Below are 14,683 nucleotides of genomic sequence, written 5' to 3'. Positions count from 1 at the left end.
CTACAAGACCTTCATGATCGACGAGATCCTCTCCAAGGAGACCTGCGACTACTTCGAGAAACTTTCCCTGTACTCCGTCTGCCCGTCGCTCCTGGTCCGGCCCAAGCCGCTGCACTCCTGCGCCGGTAAGCGCGACCCCGGCGATGCCGCAGCGAGGATGCGGCGGGCGCGGAATCGGGGGGCTCGGGCGAGCTGCTCCTGCATCTCATGCATTCCCCCGAACCCTGCCTGAGCGAAGCCCGGCTTCACACCCCATCCCCACGGGAGGGATTGCTCCCACTCCCTGAGTTTGCCAGCGCAGGGATCGTTGTTACTTACTATCGGTAACTAACAGCTATCGGTTAGTTACTATCAGTTTTTAGTTACTATCAGTGTGCCGTGGTGGGGTTCAGCCTAATCCTCGTCGGGGTGTTCACTGGAGCCAATACATACCCAGTGCTAATGATCACGAGTTCAGGAGCTCTACAGGAGTCCAGGTCTTGTAGAAATCGTCCTTCATCTTATGCTCATTGAAACCTCTGGTAGTTTTTTCATTACGTCTGAGTAAGTACAAAGAAATTAATAGAAATATTGTGAAAGGAAGAAAAAAATCTATAGAGGCACAGTTTTGCTACCCTAAATTCTCATTTCCTTTGAAAGAATGTAGGTTATTTCTAACAGCAAAGATGGGAAAATACTTGTAAAGATTTTGCAAACACCACAAATAAATACACACAAGCGGCTCTGCCCTGCACAGGCAACACGATGAGCGATTGCGTCTTGACCATGGGCATTATAAAATTTCACAAGCAGACTGGTCTAGTGTGCGTGTTTAAAAATCCACATTAAAAATAAAAATAGTATTCTTAGAATACATTCCAGATTTTAAAAAATATTTTTAAAAATCCCTCTTTCTGGTGAAGCAGGCAGTTTTCCAGATTTCTGTTCTTCCCATAAGGCCACCCTTCCAGTGGTGACACATAGCGTGTCAAGAGAAATGAGACGATGAAACTGCAACTTAAAAATACATTCTTCAAAAAATCTTAGATACTGAAAAATATTTGTAAAGGACTAATTACCAATAAAAATAATATCTATTTCAAGGTCACAGAATTCTATTTTTCTTCTTTCTCTTTGCTGGAAAAAGTTCATTTTGCCTTTGTATTAGGTTGTGTTTAAAAACTCAAGGCCTGTACTTTGGCTCAGGTTTGTTGGTTTGGTTTGTGGTCTTTTATTGCTAAATATACATAAGAAGGATCTTTTCAGCTCTTAGCAGAGCTGTGCTGATAGAAAACTTGCTGTTAGGGTACCCTAAGAGTTTGAGAAGTAGAGTAAATCCTTGGTCCAAGCATAAATCTTCCTTCAATCTCAATATTTATATTGTAAATACCAGTTATTAGAGATCCAGAAGGGATTAGGAGGCTGGATCAGAATTAAGACCCATGATGACCAGCTTTTGGAAAGAAATTGCGTGAGCAGTGTGATCCTCCACCAACATGTATTTCTTCCAGCCGATCTCTGCGTGACGTCCCTTGCCTTCCCTAACTAATTGCTGACATATTTTATAAAAGAACCAGTTGTTAATCAAGATATTGCTGACAAGGGAATTTTTGAGAGCTGATCTCTCGCTACTGCGTAGTGAAATTCAGTGCTTGGCCAGAACGTGCTGAAGGGGTTTGGTGTGTGGCAGTGACGCACAGAGTGCCCGATTGTGCCTGCAGACCTCAATCCATGTGGGCAAGGAAAGATGCTTTTCTCTCTTTCTGTAAAGAAAGAGGATGAATTAGAAAAGAAAGTCCCTTTAGCACCCAAAAGGAATATTAACCTGGATATTATCAATGTCCAGAAGCATGTACAACTACCTCGGCATAAAATAATACAGTCTGAATGTCACCTAATAGATCCTTGGGATTTTGGATGGGTGAGGCACTCCCCAGCAGCTGGTTTGACACTCACCACCCACCATGGGGAAAAAAGGAGAGAAATTTTTTAGATACATAGTTCTTCATCAAATATAGCAAGCATTGTCTCTGCAAGAGTAATATATATTCAGTAAATAATCACTAATAATCCTCGTATGATTCAGCAGTGGAGTCAGAGTGATGCCAGTGAGTCTCTTGTGGTTACTCTTCAGTTAAAGCCTTATTTTCTCGTTGTGCTTGGGATCTTGAATGAATTCACCCTCAAGGTTGTGTTTCTAGCCCAAGCTCTGGCCTGTCCCTGTGTCAGGCTGGATTGTGAATATCTGCTTCTAATGGACTAAGCTCTATGGAATTGCAGTGCTTGTGAAGTGAAGTACAGAGAGAGATTTGCTTGTGGGATTAAAATCATAGAGGAAACCTGCTACCAAAGTCCACACTTCCAAACTGTCAGATTCTAAGGTGTATAGGCACAATTAAAAGTCTTACAAGTATTAGGCAATGGGAATGGTTTTTTTATGAAAGGAAAATATTGGCTAAGAAATGGATAATACCACAAAAGATACCTGAATGTGAAAGAATTTGAAAAGTACAAAATATAAATCTGTAACTAAAATAAAAAACCAAACCCACAAAGACCCACAGAGTGAAAATAAACAAAAAACCCCCTCCCAAGCTACTTGGGGACTAAAGGCTGCAGAAATAAAGCACTATAGAAATACTGTATTGCACTTAACTTACTGCCTGAATTTCCTTTGCCTCCAGAGTTAATCAGGAAGGGAGTGAGCACTTAGTCTCTTCATGATCTAAGAAAATGAATCTTAACCTAAACCACAGAGATTTGTTACTGTACCATCGTAGCTGGGACTTGGGAGCATTTGAAACAGCTATGAGTAATGAGTTACTCCAGCTGAACATCTTCTCCGTGGCTTTTTCTCAAGGCAGGAGTCAGGGTTTGTAGGCGTTTTCATGGGCTAAAGAGTTAATATTTCTTTCATCTTGGGTGAAGTCAGAGAAGACTGATATGCCTTTATAATTTATTTGGAGCTGAAAGACATAAGACATTGTACGTGTGCAGCATGTGTGTTCAACAACATCCCTGGTTAAGTGAAGAGAGATCAGAAAACTTTGGTAACCCGATAGAAAAGAGTTTTTCTTTTGGCTGTGATGAATTGCTGAATATTTAACTGGGTGCAGCTGAATTGGAACAAAACAGATTTGTCAAGTAGAGGCAGAAGGAGGTGGAAGAAGCATTTGAGACTTTTCTGGTGCATCTTGGGGTCGAAGATTGACGTTTTATTTGTGAGTAGCGTTTGTGAGGTCTCGTGCAAAGCTCACCAACGTCGCCGGGGAGATTCCTATTGAAGAGAGCTTGGAATAAGCCCCAACCCAGTTTTGGTTTTTAGAAAGAAAACTGCAATTGCCTGTGAAAAGGTTCCATCATTAGTTTAAAGTTTGGTGTATGAACATGTATTGTGGTGTTTCTTGAGCCAAAAAAACAAGGCTGAACCTTGAATACCAAATCTATAATGAAATGCTAGTCTGGGTTCAGAGCCATTATGATTAAAATTAAAAAAAACTAGAAATATTTTCTGATGGTGATTAATGCCACTTTGATTTATGATTTTTTGGGCTGTGATGGCTGAGTGAAAATACTATTTACCTTGTTTCATGATATTTATATTTTTATTGGCTTTTCATATTATGTCACAGTTAATTAATTTGTAGAAGTAACGATACAGTGTTCATACGCTTGGTTTGTTACAGTGATTGCTGACAGCTGCTTTTTGACCTAGCAGAGTCCTATAGGAATCATTTTTCAAGTTGCCTTTATATCATTTTTCAATTAAAAATATTTGTAGGCGAGCCTATTCCTATTCTAGTTTGTTTCCTGTATTTTTCATTATCTTGCTTTAGCGATAGATTTAAAATCCTGTTGCCTTATTGGTAGCGTTGGGCATGATAAAGAATCAAAGGACACTGTCAGTGTGCGATGTTACAAGGTCAAATTAGAAAAGTTTCTTATTTATCACAGGAACTAAAATAGTTTGAAAATGAAAACCAGGCTGGGGTGTGGAGGGGAGCTGTGTGCCATCCCTGGTCTTAGTGGAATTTGTGACATTGTGTATTAATAATCAATAATACTGGTCTTGGATGGCCTTTTTAAACTCTCCAAATGAACTGAGATGGCTGGATTAAAAAGAATCACATCGCCTTCACTTGCAGAGTTCAGTTATTTCAGCAAAGTCGGTAATACAAATTGTTAATTGTCTGTGCCATGTATTCATTTGTACCAGGCCCTATTCCAGAACTTATAAAAAAACCTCAAATTTGAATGTGTCTTAGTGATTTATAATTTAAATCCTAATGAGCAGCAGAGTAATTTATGTCTATTCTACGCCAAGGTTTTTTACTAGTCCATATCTCAGGTAGGGCTGATTTCTCTTTAATTGCTATACCAGAACACCTTGCAAGGCAAATATATACGTGGGATCAGTGTGGCCTTGCTTGTTCCTGAGACAATTGTCTGCTGAGACATAAAATATTTACCTATGTTTTAGGGGAGTTGTGCTGAAGAGGATTCTACTGCTCTATGTACATTTAAAAGCGCTGCAACTTCGGGAAGTGAACTTAAGTTTGTCCACTTGGTTTTTTTGGTTTTTTAGAAAATTTACTACTGTGCTTGCTGGTCTGTGCAAAAAGTTTCCTTTAATGACCATCAATAATTATTATTATTTGCTCCCTTGAAATTATTATTGGGATTTTTGGTTTGGTGATTGGATTTTTTGGTTTGTTTGGTTTTGTTGGGGTTTTTTTTTTGAGTTCAAGACGTTCAAGATTTGTGTGATTGGGATTTTAATGTAGGCAAGTGTTTAGTATAGAATTGCTCAGATCTTGTATTCTTCTCTTCCAGTTCCATGTCTGTCTTCTGTTGTTTTATCTTAGGATGAAATTTTGAGCTGTCATTTTCCTCATATAAAATGATATTTTCTGGATTAAACTCAGTGGTACTTGCAGCCGCTGGGGCCTTTGGAGAATCATTACTTGGGAGATAAAGTGTGAGCTTTGGTCCTTCTGGTCCTCACCCAGTCTCCTCAGCCTTTTTAGGAAACCATGGTGAGAAAGTAGATTTTTTTGTGACTTAAAATAGCTCAGTTTTTATGCGAGACCTCACAACAAGATTCCTTCTGATTCTCTTCCAAAAGGTCTTGATATGGCTTGATGGCAAGGCTTGATTTTGCTGTGGGACATTACTGAATATTGGTGTAGAAGCCATTTCTTTTGCTCAAATACTTGCTGAACCTTTTCCTTTAAATTGAACAGATATTGTTACAATTCCTGGGGGAATTCCTGGGGGAAGGCAGCACGCTTGGGAAAGGAAAAGGGAATCCACATAGTGCGTGTGTTCCAGCACAGGGAAAAATGAGATGGCATCCATTCATCATGTTTCCAGTCTGAAACATGACAGCTGGATAAATCCCATTGAATAAAGCTGATGTGCAGTGGTGGGTGCACCTTCCGCCAGACTCCCTCGGACCTGAGTGTGTCCCGCGTTCCCCGCGCCGGGCGCCTGAAGCTGGGTTTGGATCGTCATCCCCAGGACACCGCCGGGAATGCAACGGCATCCCAGGCAATGGCACAAGGCCTTGGAAAGGGTTTTGCTCTTGTGCTGTGTGAAGTGATTGCTCAGGAGATCTACATGTCTTAAATAGCTCCCGAGTCCGTGAAACACCTGTATCCCAAAACGTTGAGGAAAGCAGGCCAAAATGAATCTGTGTGTTTATACAATAGGTGCCAACCTAAATTGCAAAGCTGAAACTGTCTCCATGTAGAAATCTGCATTGCTGCAAGGCTGTTTGGGATTTTTGCTGATTATTTGTGCAAACATATGAAGAAAAAAAAGATACTTTGAAAACTGCCTGTATTTATTTGGTTTAGCTTACAAAGATCAATAGAATTCTATAGGTGAGTAGCAAGAAGTAAAGGCAAAACCAGAAAGGAATTTTATTAATCCCGAGAAATACAAAGTGCTTCCTCTGTAGATGTCTTTGATCCAGTATTAGTGAAGCTACTGAGTATTTTTAATAGATATAAGATAGTTCAGAGACAACATTTCTGCCTAGAGATGGCAGAAGGTGCAGTCACAGTTACACTGCTGTCTCTGAGCATTTCTCTGAAAACCCAGAAAAGTCAGGATTTGCTGTCAGGACTGTGTCCCTGCTCCTGTAGTGGGATTTATTCAGCTGCAACATTGGGAAAAATCTGAGTTTTCTCAAATTCTCCATAACTCTCTGTCCATTTTAGCCCTACAAGGAAAAGCCTGTCTGTGGACGAGGAGCACTTTATCAACCGAGGTAAATAAAACAAACCTATGGACTGAAAGTGGATTCCTCTGTAACTGCTGTAGATTGGGCACAACAGTTAATTTTAAAGAGCTTAGTGTTTTTCAGGGTGGCCGTGTTTTGATGTCTTTAGTAGAAAACCTAGTTCAGAAATGCCCAAAAATGGCATATGGGGGATAATAACGGGCTGGGTGATGATAAATAGATACTTGGAGAAGTGCCTGTTAATTTTCTTTGCTGGATTATATCCAGTACTAGACATGGCATTTCAGAAGGAAACTCAGATTTGAATCTGGATTTGAAAGCAGATCTCACTTGGACTTAGCAGACAAATCTGGCTCTAAAGAAATTTCAGTGCTAGATATTAAAATATCTGTAATAAAGACTTACTTTTGCTGTCTTATCTCAGTACTGTTAATAGTGAATAAAAGGAATTAATGAAAGGCAAAACTACAGTGAACAAACCAGAAGATCACACCCCAGTGATTGCAATAAAACCTACTGTGGCAAGTAATCAGCATTGTGGTTGTGGTTGGGCATGAATAAGCATTGTGGAGGAATGCTATAATGGGAGGCATTAATGAATGTGGGATTCCACTGGGAAAATTGACACCTACGCCTCATTTTCTAAAGCTTCAAAGCTGGCACTGGAAGCACAGTTTAAATCCATCTGCTCAGTGATTTAGGTTTAAATGCAGCACTTCCATAAGAATTGTCCTCCATTTGGCCACTGCTCATGGAGACTGTGCAGTGCAGACCTAGTGCCATTATTATTTTGAGGACTTTTCTTTAACTTGCTGCTCTAAAATGCTGGAAAAGACCATCTCACCCTGTAGACTCAATGACCCCCAGCACTGCTGCCTTCAGTACAAGCTGGGCATGAACAAAGGCAAAAATCCTCGCTGGGGAAGGTGAGGAAAAGGAATGGAGAGTGTTTGGAGCTGATGTGTTGTGTAGAGCTCCTATCATCCCACCAGGCTCAGGGAGCAGAGCAGGGCAGTAACTAAGGAGACTTTGTGGTTCTTCTGCTGTTTCCTTGTGCTGAGCAGTCCATTTATTTCCCATCTGAGCATGGGGACAGACAGCTCCCTGCATCACAGCCCTGTAGCGTGTGGATGGGAGCGTTGATCCACCTTCAGGAAGGATTTTCTGCTGATAGGAGTGGAGCAGGTTTGGGTGATGGAACAAAATCTGTGCCTTTCCAGCTCAAAGCTACTTCCATGCCCTCGGTGGAGGCCTCTGAGGAAGGAAGGTTTGCGTGGAATGCGCACAATGGATGGCAGAGCTGGAATTGATCTTCACATCAGGAACCGAGCTCTGGAGGCGCTTGCTCAGACAGTGGCTTGAGTTGTTTCTAAATCCACTGCTGGGTTTGAGAAAGGCTCTGCTCTCGTTGCTCAGATGATTTAATTGCTTGATTCTGCTGATCTGTTTCTTCTGCTCAGCCCTTGGTAACTTGTCCAATGTTAGACGTGACTGCGGCCCTGCTTGGAGCCACTGGAAACCTGGGTTTGCATTTGCAGGCCATGTACAAAATCTCATCACATCCAAGTGAAAATAGGAGAAGTCAGAAAAATTGGTGGTTTGGATTGTTGGTAGATTGAAAAAATAATCATTATGTGTCCTTTTCAGTTCAGAGCAAACCAAAATGTTATAAATTAAGCTTGACAAGGGAGAAGTTTAAAAAGTGTGTGTATGTGTAAGATCAGAGAAAATACTCAATCAGGAATAAAATACTGAAAACTTATCTTCTAAAGGCTAAAGTAAAACTTTATAGCACTTTCCTTTTAATAGACATTTGGCAAAGCAATGAAGTTGCTTTCAGTATTGCAAAATTTTGTTTATTTTTCTTTTTCAAGGAGAGAAAGTTACAACCAAACATTTTCAGTCATTTCTATGTAAGAATTGCTCCAGCTGGATTGCAGAACCCAGGACATGTAAACAAGAGCTTCACTTGCTAGGAAATAACAGTTCCTTGGAAAATTTGGGATGTATTTTGTGATCTCAGTTGTATTTGTGTGAAGTCTGTAATAGAATAGGATCACAGTGACAAGCTAATGGCAGCTGAGCAGTGCAAGTCTGATGTTATCCATTATTTCTTGGGTTCCCAGAATTGTGGGAGAATTTAGCTGAGAGGTTTCTATCCCAGAATTCCCAAAGCTACATTTTAATGACATCTTTAAAAATACAGAGATTTGGTATTAGGACTTGGCTGACACAGGAATACTTAATATTTTCCATTTTCCAGTATTTTCCCTTTTCCTCTAACGCACCTTTACATTTTGACCCATTCTTGGCCAGAACACAGCTCAGAACAACACCCTGTTACCAGCTGCAGGTATTTCAGGTGTTTGGGAACAGCTGAGATCCATTTAAGTGACTACAGAGAAGGGTAAAGAACAATCTTTCAAAAAAAGATCCCCATCTTCCCAAACATGGACCCCAGCACTGATATTCAAAATCTTTGGACTGCAGGCAGCACATCCAGAATATTTAAGCTCTGTCTAAAACACAGAGCCTGAAAGAACCTTAACAGATAAATCTGCTTTGTTTTTCATTTTCTGTTTTAAAAAATCCCCCCTTTTTTTTTTTTTTTTTTTTTTTGAGTGAGAGGAAAAAAAGCAGTTTTCCAGAACTTCCTATACAACAAAATTACAATTCCCTTTGGAGATGTGTTGACAGAAAATTTACGAATATATGGTCTTTTTCTCCAAGCAACAACCTTCCAGCGACCTTAAAATGTGTTTGGATGTGTATGTTCAGGTCTTATCTTGTAAATTCTTTGACATGCCAGTGGTTTCTATTCATGTAGCTCGCTGTCTGACTACAGCAGGATTACTCATGCAGAGAAGGGATTGAATTGGAAGTATTTATATTTGCCCTGTATTTTGGATAACCTGACTACTCAGTTTTTGGATTTTCATCAGAATAAGAGAGTTTTCCATGCAGTCACTAAGTCAGTTTTAAACACTTGGCCACCATTTGCCTTTGAATATTTCTTTTAATGATTATTTTGCAAGTCACAGAGCAGTTAAAGGCTACTTTTCCTGCCAGTGCAAATTTTTGGGTTTTTTTCAAACTGGGATTTCAGCTTACAGGGTTGAATTTCATTTGAATTAAATTTTAATAGACATCTTGAGAACTAATGTTGGAGCAACAAGTTCCTGTACCTTTGAGTGTGCAGGTGCCTATTGCTACATCCAGTGTAGAGCTGCCTACGTTGATTCATTAAAAACCAGAGCTCTGTTGTGTAAGCACAGAAGGATTGAAGCTTTAATAAAAACACGTCCTTTTCTTTTAGAAGACAGAGAAATGTGCGTGATATGTTTGTGGTTACTTAAACAGGGTATTCTATGACAGATTAACCTGTCATCTTTGAAATAAAATTAGCAGTGGTGGTACTTTATTACGGAAAACATCTCCTTGCATGTCGCACATAACATGATATGCCTTATGGAAGGCCGAGTGCTCTGGGTGGTGTTTATTCCTGTGGCTCAACGAGGAAAAATATGAAAAGGCCCCCTGAAATAGAAACCAGTAACATAATCATTGATACAATAAAATGGTGAGAAGTCTGAAGCAAATGGGGGGTTTTTTCGGCCAAAAAAAATTAGCAAGTGTTTGTGAACACATTTCATTTCACCTTCTGCCTGTTTTGTTCCAAGCCTCCTCTTGACAGCTTTGCTAACAGTTCATTTTGTTCCTGTGGTGACTAAGCTGTGGAGGAGCTGATATTTGGAGGTTTCTGTGCATAGTACCAGGCAGTTTGGGGCTCAGCTGTGTTGTGCTCATGGCTTTCCTCAAGCAGGTCTGGTTTAGGTGGCTGCATATGGTGAAATTCGCCACTGAGGGTTAGGAAGCTGTGCCAGAAGTTAAAAGGGTTGGTTTCACCTTGTTGCAATAAATTACAAAGCAATCATAAATGATAGGAAGGAGTTTGATGAAGTGGGTGAGGAACAATTGATGGATTATTTTAGTTAAAATTACTTAGAGCCCAGTCCAACTCCCACTGAAGTCAATTAAATTGTAGCTGGATCAGGGCCAAAATGAGTCAAATTCAATTATGCCTTAACTGTAAACATTTTAAAGCTCATCACTGTAAGGTAGTTCAGCACTTAAATTGCATTAAAACAAAAGCATTGATGAAATCCCGACTGATTTTATTTTATTTGTACAGCCCTACTGAAAGCCCTTTTTCTTGTGGCTGCAACAGAGACCTCTTTGGCTGGTGCCTAATCCCCAGAGCACTGGTCTGTTGTGAAGAGATGTCACAGCCATTGATACTGTAGATGAATTTGCCCATCACAGACTCGCTGCTGAAGTGATTGCATCAGAAGAGGCAGCAAAGATGACTGAAAGGAGATTGTAGAAATCCCACTGCTGTTTCATCTAATTGTCAAGATTTAGAGAGCTTACTTGTGTAAGTATCAGCTCATAAATTAATGAAACTTTTTCATGAGCTAATCCCAGAGCTGGAATGCTTATGGGTATTCATCTGTTTCCCAGCTGAACAAAGTACAGCATCCAACATATTATTTAAAAAGAAATAATCTACATGATAAAAAGGTGGATTTATAAATACATTCAAGTATGGTGGTGTTTTCACAAAATTGGGCAGGTTATCTTTTAAATCATTATTGTCTTTTAAATTGTGATTCACAGGCTTCCTTTAAGACAATTTATGTATTTTTAATACATTCTGGATTGATTCTTTTCGTTCTGTCCTCAAAATTTTTCCTTCCTGTCCACTCTCCAGCAGAGCCAGGGAGCACCTCCAAGTCGCAGATGTAGGGTTTTCCTGGCTTGCATTTGTCTGACTGTCTTGGGAGGTCAGAGCTCCACATCCCAAGTGCCATCCCATCAAAACCTTGGGTTATGGCAAGCTGTGCAGACAGCAGGGAATGTCTGCTCGCTGGGATCATTCCGTGGGTGAACTAAATTCATCTCTGCACAGATGATCTCCCAGTCCATGCCAAGTGCTGAGAGCGCTTCTGCAGGTGTGGGATTGGTCTGGCTTGGCTTCTGTCTTTGTAGCAGTGGTGCGAAAATGAAAGATAGGGCCTGATCCTGCTTTTAACGGCATGACATCACTTTGGCTCTGTGAGGTTCTTTGTGCAGGATGGAGGTGCTGGACACGTGTGGAAATGGAAAAGATGGATTTGACTGCATGCCCGGCTGGCACAGGAGTGCGGGAGTGTCTTATTGCTGTGTACCTGGCTCCATGGACTGGGTTTTGGTCTGGAAAACTCAGTTTGGCAAATCATTTCCTTTTCTTTTGTGCTGTCACAGTTTTTGTAATTGTTTTTGCCTTTCTGTTTTCCATGTTTTCTCTTAATAGCAGGATCAATTAATAGCTTCCACTGTCACATTCTGCAGAGCTGGCAACTATGAAAGAGAAATCTGGCCTTCGGAGAAGGGGAAAAATTATACCTATCCAACAGCTTTAATCAGGAAAAGGGACAGAACTGTGATAAATGTTAGTACAGGACTTCTGTGGCACATACTCACCCAAGGAAAAATATTGTCCCTTTTCTTCCCTGTCACTGAGCAAAACCACTACCATGAGAGCAACAAGACACTTTCGTAGCAATTGGTGACTCTGTGGCTTTAATATGTTTGAAAAGGCTGATTTCTGTGATCCAGGCCTTATTTCTCCCTTTTCAATATTAGCACAATTAGTCATGATAAAACTTGTAAAAATGCATTAAAATCAGTTGGCAGCTTTTCAAAACCTGAGCATTGCTGTTCCCTCCTCACAGACACTGCTCAGGACAGCCTTGGCGTGGGGGTTTGACTCATTAACTCACGACTGAGCTCAGCTTTGGGGGTGCCTTTGAAAAAGCAAACCCAGCAATAAAGTTCTTACCTGCTGGTGGTTTTTATCTCTGAGCTTCCACCCACAAAATAAAACTGGTGCTTTCCTGTAGTAAATTACAGGATAGAAAATCCTTCTGGCAATGAAGGATAATAAGAACCCTTTCATTCATCACAGTGTCTCGTTGGTGATTTTGGTCGAAGAAAACCCTTCCTTTAGAAGAAATACCTTGGGAAAACTCCTGATATTTCTTCTACTTCTAGGAAGTAGAGCCAATGCTGAATTTCTGAGTATTTCAGGTGTGATTTTGAGGGTTGCCCTGTGCAGGGCCAGGAGTTGAATTTGATGATCCTTTTGAGTCCCTTTTAACTCAGGATATTTTTTGATTTTAACTCCTTGCTGATGATTTGCTGGGACATATCCCACTTTACTCTGAACCACTCATGCCTATGAAGTATTTACTGAGTATTTCTTACATATGGAGTAAATTATAATGGAATTGCTGCCACCAGCCATTGCTGTAATGTTAATTAACTGAAAAATCCACCCAGAAGAAAGTTAAGTGTTCATTTCCAGTACCTGGTGTGTAGCTTTGGTGTAATTTGAAATGTGATGGACTATTAATTTGTCTTCTCAAAATGTTTGTTTTCCCCAAAGTCAATCATGGGTCATTTGCCTCCAGTAATTGATACTAACATTGGAAATACTTGTCCAGTTGATGACAAACTGAAGTGTTTGACAAATTACCAGCTCTGGTTAACCTGGGGCCAGTTTACACCTCAGGAGAAAATTCAAATACACACCTCATCTAGATTTTCTCCATAAGAATTTTCTTCATTCAGGTGTCTCACTTGTTACAACTATCAGTAAATAGTGAGGCTTAGGTATTTTTGCCTGCTGCATATGATGTCCAAACATTGCTTTTCTCAGTACCTCTTGATTTTCCTCCTGTCCTCACTTATTTTCTCCTTGAAGTCAATAGAAGTTTTGGGTGTGTAGAAAAAGAAAAGGAATTGCATCAGACTGCAAATAAATTACCATTTTCTGCTGAGCATTCATTTATCTGGCAGCTTGGGACACACCGTGTTGGGAGCAGGGATGTCTGAGTGGAGCTGGGTTTTGCAGAGCCCAGAGAAGAGCTGAGAGCTTTGCAGGCAGCGCTTGGTGCTTGGGCCATCCCTACTTGGCTTTGTCCTTGACTTCATGTATGACATGGAGCCAGCTGAATTCCTCATCCTTCCCGTTTTTTAGAGAAAAGTGGTGCTTCATTACGCATTTGTGCCAAGTATTTTAAAATTCTTTGCTAAGAAATGCAAGAGAAGCCCAAAGTCATACGGCCAGTGGGGACTGTGTATGTGTAATTGTGTGTGTGTGTAACTGTGCTCTTCATGAGTATTAATTAAGTACAAATAAAATCCTGTTGTTTTCTCCCAGCAGAGAGAATTCTGTAGGAAGGAACAGACTTCTCCACAAACCACTTTAAGATAGGTATTTATTACTTTGCAAGAGTTTCAACTCTTTCATCACCAATTTTTATCCATCCTTTGGTTCTTACTGGGGTTTTACACCCTGTCTATGCCCTGTAGGGTTCTTCAATTTGCTCTTTCACTGTCTTCCTTCCCTTATCTCCCCATGAGCTCTTTGCTCCCTCAGCACAAACTGCACCTGAGAACGTTCAAGTTCAAGTCGAACTTTTGAACCCATGATGTCAGGTTGGTTTGGAATTAGGCAAAACCAGTTTGCCCATCCCTCGCTGTAAAAGGGTTAATCCTCTAAACTATTGAGAGACAAGGGCAGGGAATTATGAAAGGAGCCCCTGTTTTATAAGCATTTGTATTGCCAGTGCTTGAATGCCCATAATAAGCAGGTTGTGCTGTGATTAATGACTGTGTTTTACATGCTGGCGATGGATGATGTGTCTCATTGGAGAAGCCATTTATTTTTATTCAGGCTCCTCACCCCAGCAGCACTGGAAATGAGATGTTAACGTCCTGGTGGGAGTGTGTTTCATTCTCAACAAGTTAATGAAACGTGACCCACTGAGAGGAGAAAATAATTTAAATGGTGCCTTTTCCTTGCCTCTTTTTAATGTGTGAGAAGGCAATTTACAGGATTATTTTTTCATATGGGATTTTTGTTTTTCCTTTCAAGATTCTTACTTTGTTCCCTCCGAATTGGAAACAAGTAGGAATGTGTTGTCATTCTGAAACTTAATGCATTTGGAAGGAGAAAGCTATTCAAATGCCTTAAATTTTGTTTTCTTAATTTATTTTTAATAAAGGACCGAAATAATTTGAAATCTTTAGGTATTTGAGCCAATTTTTATATCAGATTATAAGTTCCTTATTTTGCTGCAGTTTCAACTGCACTCTTCCCTCCACTTTGTCATTTTGTACGTGTGAAGGATGTGGTGGTAGAGTGTTTGTGGTGGTTGGAATACACAGAGTAGACACAGAACTCATCTTTTTATTAACCAACTATATCTTTATATCCATATGGATTCAACGTTGTATCCATCTAACATCAAGGCTTTAACTTCTGTGGAATGGCTTTAAGAAAGGAGGAAAAAGACTCTAAAAAGCACTTTTTAATTAATGGGAGAAGATCTATTTCAAGGCAACGAAATG

At 40.2% G+C, this 14,683-nt stretch overlaps 1 protein-coding gene across 1 annotated transcript in view; it reads left to right on the top strand.

Moving 5' to 3' along the window:
- Window positions 1–6: 6 nt before the first annotated feature.
- Window positions 7–14,683, top strand: part of BARX2 (BARX homeobox 2) — a 32,796-nt gene continuing 18,119 nt past the window's right edge. Inside the window, exon 1 of the mRNA XM_008636877.2 lies at window positions 7–125. Within this exon, the coding sequence (XP_008635099.1) occupies window positions 14–125 (112 nt within the window). The 5' untranslated portion in view covers window positions 7–13. The remainder of the gene's footprint in view (window positions 126–14,683) is intronic.

Source organism: Corvus brachyrhynchos, unplaced genomic scaffold (genome assembly GCF_000691975.1).
Source record: "Corvus brachyrhynchos isolate BGI_N302 unplaced genomic scaffold, ASM69197v1 scaffold46, whole genome shotgun sequence".
NCBI lineage: Eukaryota > Metazoa > Chordata > Aves > Passeriformes > Corvidae > Corvus > Corvus brachyrhynchos.
This window is presented reverse-complemented; position numbering and strand designations above follow the sequence as displayed.